Source organism: Lissotriton vulgaris, chromosome 3_1 (assembly GCF_964263255.1).
Source record: "Lissotriton vulgaris chromosome 3_1, aLisVul1.2, whole genome shotgun sequence".
NCBI classification, from domain to species: Eukaryota; Metazoa; Chordata; class Amphibia; order Caudata; family Salamandridae; genus Lissotriton; species Lissotriton vulgaris.
Genome location: NC_141689.1, coordinates 1509386980 through 1509400032, shown reverse-complemented (window position 1 = coordinate 1509400032; position 13053 = coordinate 1509386980). Strand labels below are relative to the sequence as shown.

Here is a 13053-nt window from a genome sequence, read left to right as displayed (position 1 = left end):
AACGGTTCATTGGCTTCGTATAAGGCTCCACTCACCCAGATTTATGACCCAGCACATGGCCCATCATCTGCTGACTGGGTCTCATACAACAGCCACTCAAGAGGATATCAATTTTTTTTAAATATCATCAATGTATACCTATTTTGACAATACTGGGCTTGATCAGTAGTATAGGTCCTATGTAAAGCACCTGATAAATAATGATATATTGAACTACATTATTGATTGGGTGTGATAAATAGCACCTTTTATGAGTTTCTGAGGATTTAATACCCCGAAATCCACTTGATTCGGTAAACGCCGTATGCCTTTCCCTTGTTAAATTTCAGCAGGTTTGACCTGCTGACATTTAACAAAGGTTGAGGTATTTAACGCATCGGATAATTATTGGATACTTCAATAACACTCAACTCGAAATTCCAATCCCTATGCAAAGAGGAATTTACGCAGGTGTTTGAAAATATTGACCCACTCGTAATCATTTTGCCTCAATCTGCTGCTATGTCCTGTGTTTTTTGCACCCACTCTAATCCTGTAGAATCTTTGTTACTACCACTGCCTTCTATGTGTCGGCCATGCAGGAAAACCTGCGGCAGGGAGCCTGGGGTACACGTGTTGCGAGCGATTCGTAACCTGCATTAACAAGCCTTGGAGCAAGCAGCTCATGGGGTGTAGAATCGAGCTGGGTAGGCATGGGTAGAGGGTTTGAAAATAGATGCAATAATGCAAGGGCAAGGAAGTTGAAAGATCTGGGAAGAAAAGCCTGGACAGGGAAACACAAATTCAGAAGTAGCAAGCATTTGAAATAGCAATAGGTCTCACCTAAACAAGATCCATTGGCTCTGTGAATGTTTTTAGCCATATTGCAAACTGGCGCTTTAATTCTCTTTACTTTCAGCATGGCAAAAAACATTAGCAAAGCCAACAGATCTCGTATAGGCGAGACCTATTGGCTTTGTCAGTTCTTGTTTTTATCTCTGTGTTTCTCTTGCTCTCGAAGGAAGGCTGGCAGATCCTGCCTGCACGGCTCTGAGCCAGGTGGCTTACTGCAAAACCATACAGCTAATTCAGGAGGCAACAGCACGGACTGCTGACGTGGTAACTCTGCGTTTAGTTAATTTTGCAAAAATAGGACTACAATTCGACATCAATGGAGCGGTGCAAAACGACAGCTCTCATCAGTGGAGCAGTGTGGCTCAATGCTTAGAGCGGCAGACCTTGATGCAGAACGCTGGCCAGGGACCAGGGTTCGATTCCCGCCTCGGCGGGTTTCGGGCTTAAATTCCTCTGACCGGATATTCTCGCCTCAGTGCCGATTCTAAGCATGGGTCCCACGCTGCAACTCTGGGCAATAGCTTGCTTAGTCTCCACAAAGGCCCCCTGATACACAAGGGATGCCTGGTTTCACCATGGGATGCCCAGGAGTGGACACCCCACAAGGAAAAGCCAGGAGGGCTTCCTGTGTGGTAGGAGTACAAGCGCCGGGATGCCTCCGGGTCACTGTTCGCGCTATACAAATACGCCACATTTACATCAACATAGAAGCACAGAAGAGGCACTTAGGAAAATAGTAAAATGTCATTTCTAAAACCAGAATCATACCTATTAATTAAATAGCTTACTTATAACATAACAGCCGCTAACTAGCACTGCTTTAGAACACCCCAAAAAGTGCCTCACTGTTCACTGTCTACCCTCTCTAAAACCGGGACATGAGACAAAATTGCCAAAATCTGCTGGGACAGCTGGCGAAAATCCGGGACTGTCCTGGCAAATCCGGGACACCTGGTCACCCTACTATGGAATGAACCACCCACTAAATAAAGAGTGACTGTCCTCTGCACCTTGAGAGACGCACTCCAGGGCAGCAGTCTCGCAAGGCATTGATATACAGGGGCGTTGAGTTGTAGAGCTGGTGACTCGGCACTGGGTAACTGGGTTTGAGTCTCGGTGTCAGCTCAACACCCTGTGATTCTGGGCAAATTACTTTATCTCCTGTGCTTCAAAAAAAATAACATGATTTTTTGTAATGCAACTGGTGCTCATGTAAAGTGTCCCAGTGCCTTCGATTGAGTCAAGTTCACACGATATAAAAATTGTAAGAAGAAATAGCACCTCAATCACAGCATGAACAGTGGACGGACACTAATTAAGATAAATCAATCTGTTCTTGGTCCGTGAGCAACAGAAAGAAAAGGAAGTGGTACCTTGCATGCACTGCTAAGTTAGAAGACAGCAAAGAGGAGTGATAATGATAAAAATGAATGTTAAGGAATGTGTGGGGTGTAAGCTCAATTTTAGAGGGTTTTTTCAACACAGTAGATCGTCCTCATTCGACAGCACGTGCGCGCCGCCTGTAGGCGAGGCCTAAAAATTAGGTGTCTCAAGAATGCAGTGAGCAGTCATACACTGCAGTCAAGAACAGAAAATTCACAAACTCCAAACTGTGAAGCCTCTGACACAGAGTCACCTAAATCATATGGAGGTACACAAGACACGTCACCCAGAGAGTGATCAATTGGGACTCCAAATAAGGAACATCACCTCTATACCTGACTTAAGTTAGGTGGAGAACTGCAAGACCCAAATCCTCTGTGCTGATCACCCTGCAGCAATAACCCATGACCTAGTTCACACTTACGCGTGTTAGGTCTTGAAAGTGCCTGATGTACCCGCTGTATGCAGCAGCACTTAGTCCAACCCTTCAGATTTCAAGCCATATAACGCATTTGTACTTAGGAATAGAACATTTTGACTGAAGCAAAAAAAGACTCTCTGTTTGCCAAACCCTCATTATGACATATATCTCCAGGAATAGCCTAAATCTCTAAAAGGCCAACTCTTGGCCAGCTTTGCAGTTTGAAAATGTGTCGCCTTAAATTCATATTTACTGGCCATATGGATACAGAAGTCTATTGAAAGAAGATTGAGGGCTGCATACCAGGACATTGCTGTTTTTCAGAAACTGTTACCTTCTTTTTTAGTAGTCCTAGTAAAGTTTGCCCTTCTTTTAACTTTCTGTTTCAATACACCAGTCTGGAGTTCAGGAAGCTTGTAAGTGTGAAAGAGAGGCACATACATCCTCTCATCACCGCTCGTCATAGGGATTAAAGGCTCTTCATTCACATCCTCACTGTGTGTGTCATCCCCAATTAGCAATCCCACTTGCCACAGAAGCTTTTTGTTATTCTGATTTTAAACTGTACTTTCTTTAAGTGTTACTTAAATGAAAAACAAAATGTAAAACAATTTATCTCGAGTTTTTTCACGTGGGTTAGGATTGATAAGAGAGTATCATTAATCTATTACTCAAAAGGAATTAATAGTTTTAAGACCTGAAATATTGTTTTTCTTTAAAAATTGTAGACCAGCGACTTAACATGTGGGTCGCTCAGCTGCTGAGCTCTCTCCCAACACGTGCTGTTTTTGACATTATATGACAATGGGTCAGACTCTTTGGCACCTGTTCCCCCAGTTTTCCAAACTTCTCTCAGTTATTGCTATCCATTACTACTTTGCTATCCTGGTGTGTATTGTGTTTCACACCACAGAAATGGTCTCTTGTTGCTTGCTCAGTGTGACTTCGATCTGGTTAAGTAACGAATTTAATAAAGCACAACACAACCTCAACTAGTACTCCTTAAACATGGAAACATTCATGTTTTTATCTCAATCTTATAATGTTCGCTGCATGTTGTGGTCTTCAGATCCACTGGCATGGCCGACTTTAGCGCTGGTGGCACCTAGTGCGACAATAATTTTTGGGGGCCCTACACTCCATGACCACCTCTTCGAAATCTCTCACTACCATGGGCCAAAGTGCTTCTCATCTCTCCAATCATAAGTTAGTGCTAAACATAGCCCCCCTGAGGTAACCACCCCTTCACAGGTCAGTGCCCAGTGCAGCCGCATCAGTCGCTCTGCCCTCAAGCCGGCCCTGTCAACTGGTTTGGGGTTAACAATGAACTCCCACTGGATTTTGAGGTTGCTGATTCTGTTTCCCTTTATTCACAATATTGCAGAACAGTCTGTTCTCTTCACAATGCTCTAGGTGATGCATCCTTTTTGCTGCAGGGACAGATTCCTTAGCTGCAAGGACCACTAGTTCCAATTGAATTGCCACCCACTGACAGCACATCTCCCTACCTCAGGTACCCAGAGACCACCGGCCTACCCTAGAAGGCCCCATCACAGAACAGGACATCATAGAGGCGGTCAGGGCTCTCCCTAGAAGTCGGTCACCGGAGCCAAATAGGATGCCGCTGGAATTCTGTGCAACCTACGAGGTCCTTGAACCCTCAGTGGGGCCAATTCTGAATCCAGGCCCACACCCGTTCTCCCTACTTCTTATAGACCAATCTCTCTCCTTATGTCCGATTATAAAATTCTTAACAAAGTGCTAGCAGACTGCATCCTCCCTATTGTGCCTGACCTAATCCGCGCTGACCCAAATGGTGTTATCCCTCTTCGCAATACCACACTGAATATATAATGTCTCTGTTCCATCATGGAGCAGGCTCCTCGGTCTTAGCCCAATGCGGCTTTGCCTGTCTCTAGACTTGGAACAAGCCTTAGAAATACTGATTTTGGACCATATGTTCTGGGCACTGCGACACTTCCACTTTGACCTGCACTTACTTGACTGGATCCGTCTCTTATATTACAACCCCAAAGCACAAGCAAAGACTGGTCATCATATCTTGAATGCCTACTCCATACACAGAGGTGCCTGTCAGGCTGCTCCCTATCCCCACCACTGTTTGTTCTTGCGCTGGAATCCCGACAGAGCAGCCTCGAGCCAGAGGCGGAGACAGGGGCATCTCCATAGGAACCCAGGCACATGTCTCCCTTTATGGCTACGGTCGCTCATCCCATCACCTCCCCTCCTCTTCTCCCCCGCGGCCCACCCCCTCAGCTCCCCGCGGTGCTATGCAGCTGTTTACTGTGCCACCCTGACATTATGGGCCTTAACTTGGTTGCCAACGTCCTAGGTTGTCATGCTTGAAAATGCGGTGTTGATGAATTTCCAGGGGTGGCAATTAGTTATTCTTTTTTCAGTGACTAGAAGTTACTTTCTTTCTTTTTTCAAAGACTAAGTGGCGCTACAATGGATGCATACCGCTACTTTGGTTTTTGACACAGAGTGTCCACGATCCACAGCACACCCCTACATCGGACTTCAATTAGAGATACCTTTAACAAACACCTATTGTACCTATACTTAGCCCTGTAACTGTTGTATAGCGATGTGCCTTGTGTCTGCGAATAAAAAATGGTTACAAAGAAAGAATTCAAAAAATTGTTCCAAAAAAGTTTCCATTGATTCTGGGTCATTGACACCACCCATTCACCGCCCACAATTACCTTTTTAGGTCAAGCCTACTAGACAGCATATGCGCAGGTCTGTAAGACATATTGTGGGATCACCTTGAACATACAGGAGCTTGGACCCCGCCCATTGCTTACCATTTGTTGGCTTTCCTGTCACTCATTGCCTGGTTTCTTATTCAGTGGCTTACCTTGTCCATCTTGTGTCCCGCCCCTGGAGCATTCCAATAATTGCCTAAATCTGTTTAGCCAGAGGCCTTACTCAAGGTCCATACCTGCTCACTGCCCTCTGTGGGAACTGGGATTTAGGGCCATTTTCCGTGACGTAGAGTACAGAATGAATATCCTACCTAACTATGACAGGAAAGCTTTTCTTGAGACATGTGAGGGGGCGTTGATAAAACTATTTCCCTGGTGAAACAGACAAAGCAATACAATACTTTTCGGGAGTTCTGGCATTTATACAAGTCACAGAGAGTAGCTGTAATGTAATCAACTACCCAGTTGAGCACCTCTGTGGGGAAAATGCAGGTAGACATTAACCTCTTGACTGGTAGGACAGTCCCTCCGGTGCTGAGCCATGTGTTGGATGTTTGGGTTAGTTCACATTTTAAACTTCATACTTTTTTACACAAAAGGTAGCCACGCCAAATTAGCATATTTTTGTCAGTTTCACAGAGAATTCGAAATGTACCCAAAGTTTGTAGATTCCATTGGCGAGAACCAAGAAAATTGCCAAAACAGACCTAAATTTGATTAGATTTTTTTCTTTTTGTTGAAAAATTGAAAAATCGTTCTGTCAGAAAGAGTATGTGTTTTTTTGCTAAAAATCGTACCAATGAAATGTTTGCAGTGCTAGGACCATCATCTTCCCAACTTTTAGGAACAAGCAAGGTTGTATAGAAAAAAAAGAAAAATACCAACGTTATTGCATTTTTCTAAGACAAATGTTTTCCCCTACTTTTTGTGGTTTTAGCATACTTACACTTTTTAGTGGAAACAGGGATGAAACCCACACACCTATAAACCTATACATTTACTTAAACTAGAAAATATTGTAAATTCAGCAAGGGGTCTTTTGTATAAATCCCTCGTGGTTTTCCCGAAGAAATTATTGTTGAATTAAAAAAATGATGAAAATTGTTAGGAAAAAATAGACATTTGTGACAATGTTTTCATCTGTAACTTTTTGTCACAATGGCCAATTTACAAAAGCAATATACCATCATGTCCAACACACCCTTTCTTGTAGCAAGAATATGTAGGTTTTGTGTGTTCCTAAAAACACACTAAATACAGACTTTACAGAAATTCATTTGGTAAAATATAAAGAGTGAAAAATGGGTATAAAGTAAATCTATGTATTTCTGAAATGTACACAAGTTACTGAGTTCAGGAACAGTGATGAATTGTACACCTCACCCATTTTCCGTGCATTACAGTCATGGAAACTTCCTCAATCTGCAGGGATCCCCTAATGTTCCCCCACTTGTCTCATTAAAGATACTGGTCTACTGTCTGAGAAAGGCCTCTCTGTCTTATGTAACACATCCTGTACATTGATTTACACACATATGATTTATTGTCAATGTATAATGTGTATGTGTGATGTAAAGCACCCTGACGCCTCGACTTGGGATGAGTAGTGCTAAAGCACTACAAAAGCAATTAAATAAAAATAGTGGTATTTAAAGTATTTGTGTAAAAACTGAGACAGACCCAGGGCCGGACTGGGAACCAGAACCGGCCCTGGCAAAGAGCTCGGCCCTGGGAGTAGGGAAGGCCTATGTTCCTTCTTCCGTTGAGCCCTTGGGAGTATGGAAGGCCTATGCTCCTTCTCCTGTGGATATCTCTGTAGTAGGGTGGGCCTATGCTCCTTCTCCTGTAGAGCCATCGGGAGTAGGGCGAGCCTATGCTCCTTCTCCTGTGGAGCCCTTGGGAGTAGGGAAGGCCTATGTTCCTTCTTCTGTGGAGCCCTCAGGAGTAGGGAGGGCCTATGTTCCCTCTTCTGTGGAGCCCTTGGGAGTAGGGAAGGCCTATGTTCCTTCTCCTGTGGAGCCCTTGGGAGTAGGGAATGCCTATGTTCTTTCTTCTGTGAAGCCCCTGGGAGTAGGGAAGGCCTATGTTCCTTCTCCTGTGGAGCCCTCAGGAGTAGGGAGGGCCTATGTTCCCTCTTCTGTGGAGCCCTTGGGAGTAGGGAAGGCCTATGTTCCTTCTCCTGTGGAGCCCTTGGGAGTAGGGAATGCCTATGTTCTTTCTTCTGTGAAGCCCCTGGGAGTAGGGAAGGCCCATGTTCCTTCTCCTGTGGAGCCCTTGGGAGTAGGGAATACCTATGTTCCTTCTTCTGTGAAGCCCCTGGGAGTGGGGAAGGCCTATGTTCTTTCTCCTGTGGAGCCCTTGGGAGTCGGGGAAGGCCTATGTTCCTTCTTCTGTGAAGCCCCTGGGAGTAGCGAAGGCCTATGTTCCTTCTCCTGTGGAGCCCTTGGGAGTAGGGAAGGCCTATGTTCCTTCTCCTGTGGAGCCCTTGGGAGAAGGGAAGGCCTATGTTCCTTCTTCTGTGAAGCCCCTGGGAGTAGGGAAGGCCTATGTTCCTTCTCCTGTGGAGCCCTTGGGAGTCGGGAAGGCCTATGTTCCTTCTTCTGTGAAGCCCCTGGGAGTAGGGAATGCCTATGTTCCTTCTTCTGTGAAGCCCCTGGGAGTAGGGAAGGCCTATGTTCCTCCTTCTGCAAAGCCCTTGGGAGTATGGAAGGCCTATGTTCCTTCTTCTGTGAAGCCCCTGGGAGTAGGGAATGCCTATGCTCCTTCTCCTGTGGAGCCCTTGGGAGTAGGGAAGGCCTATGTTCCTTCTTCTGTGGAGCCCTCGGGAGTAGGGAAGGCCTATTTTCCTTCTCCTGCAGAGCCCTTGGGAGTAGGGAAGGCCTATGTGCCTTCTTCTGTGGAGCCCTTGGGAGTAGGGAAGGCCTATGTTCTTTCTCCTGTGGAGCCCCTGGAAGTAGGGAAGGCCTATGTTCCTTCTCCTGTGGAGCCCTCAGGAGTAGGGAGGGCCTATGTTCCTTCTTCTGTGAAGCCCCTGGGAGTAAGTAAGGCCTCTTTTCCTTCTTCTGTGAAGCCCCTGGGAGTAGGAAAGGCCTCTATTCCTTCTTCTGTGAAGCCCCTGGGAGTAGGGAAGGCCTCTGTTCCTTCTTCTGTGAAGCCCTTGGGAGTAGGGAAGGCCTATGTTCCTTCTTCTGTGAAGCCCCTGGGAGTAGGGAATGCCTATGTTCCTTCTTCTGTGACGCCCCTGGGAGTAGGGAGGGACTATGCTCAGGGGCGGCTAGTGACATTTGAAAGTGGTGGGGCGTAAACTAATTTGCATATTGCACCGCAGCGAGCGAGCGCAGCAAGCGAGCCGGAACCACCTTGCATCCATCCATACATCATTCATGCATCCACCCACCCACCCATCCTGCATCCATACATCATTCATTCATGCATCCACCCATCCATCCATCCACCCATCCACCCATCCACCATCCATCCTGCATCCATTCATGCATCCACCCATCCGTCCACCCATCCGTCCATCCATCCATCCTGCATCCATCATTCATTCATGCATCCACCCATCCATCCACCCACCCATCCATCATTCATTCATGCATCCACCCACCCATCCATCCTGCATCCATCATTCATTCATGCATCCACTCATCCATCCACCCACCCATCTTGCATCCATTCATGCATCCACCGATCCATCCATCCTGCATCCATCATTCATTCATGCATCCACCCATCCATCCACCCACCCATCCATCCTGCATCCATCCTGCATTCATCATTCATTCATGCATCCACCCACCCATCCATCCTGCATCCATCTTTCATTCATGCATCCACCCACCCATCCATCCAGCATCCATCATTCATTCATGCATTCACCCATCCATCCATCCATCCACCCATCTACCCATCCATCCTGCATCCATCCTGCATCCATCATTCATTCATGCATCCACCCACCCATCCATCCTGCATCCATCATTCATTCATGCATCCACCCATCCATCCTGCATCCATCATTCATGCATCCACCCATCCATCCATCCATCCTGCATCCATCATTCATTCATGCATCCACCCATCCATCCACCCACCCATCCATCCTACATCCACCATTCATTCATGCATCCACCCATCCATCCACCCATCCATCCTGCATCCATCCTGCATCCATCATTCATTCAGCAAAGCGAGTTGCAGAAGGGCAGCAAAACGAGTGTAAATGAGGGCAGCAAAACGAGTCATTAGCAGTTAGATTGCCGACAAAGCTACACTCATTTGTAGCAGCGCGCCAAAAACCGCCATTCCAAGCACGTGCATAACGACGTTACTTCCTATAGTGTTTCTTTAATGAGTTAATCAGGTATTAACTTTTCTATCACCACATTTCATAAGCAAACCTGTGCTGCCTAACTGGCGATTGCTACTGCGGCATAATTTAATGAATAAAAATCACTCTGCATCTATATTTCTCAAGGTCGGATTTCACTTTCCGTGTACACTACACTACTACAGTGAACCCGTTTAGTAAACAATGTTCCTTCATAGCACTCTGATCATACCTGAGCTGGTGTGAACGCCGGGTCTCCCTGGCCGAGCGGTTCCTTCGGGACTTGACTGTCGCAGTGTCGGCCTCTCAAGTATTCCTTCCTGGGTCCGGTCAGGTCAGGTCTGAGGTCAAGTCTTCCATCAAACGAACCCCATAAACAAACAGAGGCCGCAGTACGAGGGAGGGAGAGAGCTCTGGCCCCCCAGACAGGGGGTTATGTACCCGGGCTAGGTATTGACCAGCCAATCCTGGCGCTGTATGGTGCCCCCCCAGCCAGGATTGGCTGGGGGGGGCACCATAACTGCTTGCCCAGTCGCCCTGTACAACCCCGGGGGCTGCCGCCCGCCCCGATGTCCTCTCTCTAAAGGGAAAATCAGGGGGGAAACAATCTGCGCATGCGCGGGCATGTTTGTGCCCAAAAGTCGACATGCGCAGCTTTAGCAGGCCCATCAGGCCCCCACCCCCCCTGCGCACTCCGGGAAAGTCGGGTGTCTCCCAGATTCCCGGCCGGCAGGTAGCGCGATTTAAAAAAAAAAATTGTATGTGGTTTAGTCGCGACGCGGTGGGTCCATGGGGCTTAGTGGGGCTACGCCCCTACGCCCCAATGGACGCACCGCGCCTGCCTATGCTCCTTCTTCTCTGGCGTCCCTGGGGGCCATCTCAGTTTGTAAACGATGTCGCATCATCCAGGGATGAGAGTGCTTCCAGCTGAAGCATCCTGTGGTGTCGGTACATGCTACTTTCAGAAACCCTTTAGTGCGGAAGCCAAAGCCGTGGCACGGCCATTCTGTAGGGAAAATGTTTGCCTTGTAACTGCATCTTCTGGTGATGTAGAGAGGGAGAAAAACGGAAAAATCTCCTCTGGGCTTGGCTCACAGAGCAGAAATTGGGCCCACGGAAACTGAAACCGTATTCTACTTGTTTTTCTGATATGAAACGAGAGAACTCAAATGTGTGTTCAAGAGAAATGTTAAGTTCGCAGAGAGCACGCACACCCAAATGATTGTTTTATAATAAACATATATTAATGCTCTCAAAAACCTCGCAGGGCACTGGTTTGCAAGTCGCTACAATGACCATCCTTAGTTGAAGGACTTGCTTAAATATATGCTTTCAAGATAAAGGGTTAGTCCAAAGGGTGAGTCAAAGCTTAGAACTCCAGGGGATTTCGACCCATGAGTTTGATGCCTGAATCATTGTTGAGTGAAGGCAGAGGGGCTTACAGATCTCTGGACCTGGGTTGGTGCATCATGTGTAGGATGCAGCACACAAAGAAAGAGGAAAAAACAAAGAGAAATAAACGCATTTCTCCTCGTTACACCTCACCTGGGGATGCATAGGCTATTGGCGCAATAACAGCTCTACCACTTTTGGTAAAACTGGGAATGCGTCCACATCAGTGGACGTTGTGTGGGAACACCCACGCAACACCCATGGAACGCCTCCCTGGTGAAGAGAAAGGCAATGCAGCAAAGTTTTGCTTTACTCGATAATTATGAAGCCACATGAGGCTTCATAAATCTCATTCTTGACTTACATTGCTCTTGCAGTACAATGAGTGGTGCAAAAGCGAAGCAACTGGGTTTGTAAATAGGCCCCTATGTTTATCAAAGGATTGTGATGCTTTTCCACCATGTTGCATGGTGCAAAAGCAGCGCAACCCTTGAAATACGATTTTTAACTCTTTCGACGCTATTGACGGAACCAATCCGTCACGCCCCTCGGGTGGGCTGTGCTCATGACGGAACGGTTCCGTCAAGGCCCGCTCGCCACGCCTGCACGGCGCTGATTTCGCGTCTGCGCGGCGCTTTTCATTAAGCGGGCGGTGCCGTGATGGAACTATTCCGTCACAAGCACAGCTCACCCGCGAGCGTGACGGAACGGTTCTGTCACCCGCACAAGTGAGCCGCGCGCCCCCCGTGACCGTTAGCGCTGCGGCGAAATAGCCGCCGCAGCGAAGGTGTTAAGCCATGTATGGCTTAATAAATCCAGTGTAACACAGCACAGCGCAAATCGCAGCTTTGCTCTTCTCTTTCCCAGGGAGGTGTTTCAAGGGTGGTGTGCGGGTGTTCACACACAACACCCATGGATTTTGACTCATTCCCAGATTCACCATTACTGGTAGACCTGGCAATGAGTCAAAATACTGCGCTTTCCCAGGTGAGGGGGGTGGCAAGGAGCAATACCTTATTTCTCCTCGTTTTTACCTCTTTCTATGTTGGCTGCATTTCGGAAACACATAGTGGAGTGTTTATGTGCAGGAAAACAATCCTTCTTACAAAGCCGGCCCCTTTGCTCCATGGTACAAGAAGCGCTAGGCAGCACATGCGGCAGCGCTGGGAAAATGCAGGAATGCGCCGTCTTGTGATAAATAGGGCACAATCCTGCCCTTTTACTGTAACATAGCACAGCAGAGTGACTTGCTGTGCTGGGTTACAGTTTCATAAATATTGGCCATAATCTACAAGCATGTAGTAAACGTATCTCGGTAGCTGAACACTGCCATCTACAGGCTAAAACGAAAAACTTTGGCTGAATCCGATTATGTTCATCCGATGTAAGTGTAAAAAGAGGTTTAGGTACACTGGGCCCGATTCACAGAACTAACTTAAGACAGAATCCTAAACTTACTACTTTTGGTATTCACAGAAGTTAGGGTTTTGTCTTAAGTCTTTCTTAAGACAAACTTAAGACAAAATCCTAACTTCTGTGAATACCAAAAGTAGCAAGTTTAGGATTTTGTCTTAAATTAGTTCTGTGAATCGGGCCCACTGTGATCAATTTGCCAGGCTGATTTGCAATTACCACCGATATGCCAATGCCTGTGGTTTGCAGGAGCACGCACAAAAGACTCACCAATATGTTGACGCAATTACTTGGCGGTGATGGTACGAGAGGGGAAGAACAACAACGAGGAAATAATCGTTGGGAGGGCTGATGCACCGAACAGCTACTGTAAATGCAGCATGATGGTTGGCATGTCGCAGGGCCTGAATCAATTGGAAATGACTGTTTACTCTTTTCTTTACAGCGACATCAAAAACGATCCAGCCTTATTAAGAAAGAATTGACTAAAAACATGCCCGAGCTGAATGTCAAGTATGAAGTCTGCAGCACTGAAGAGTCCACAGTAA

The 13053-nt window shown here is 46.8% G+C and overlaps 1 protein-coding gene across 3 annotated transcripts in view; it reads left to right on the top strand.

Annotated features, from left to right (window-relative positions):
* The window catches only part of LOC147728083 (broad substrate specificity ATP-binding cassette transporter ABCG2-like), a 756857-nt gene that overhangs the window by 278889 nt on the left and 464915 nt on the right, over positions 1 to 13053 (top strand). For all 3 annotated transcript variants that reach the window (XM_086961967.1, XM_086961966.1, XM_086961968.1), the window contains exon 2: positions 12951 to 13049. In XM_086961967.1, the coding sequence (XP_086818093.1) occupies positions 12999 to 13049 (51 nt within the window). In that variant the 5' untranslated portion in view covers positions 12951 to 12998. The remainder of the gene's footprint in view (positions 1 to 12950; positions 13050 to 13053) is intronic.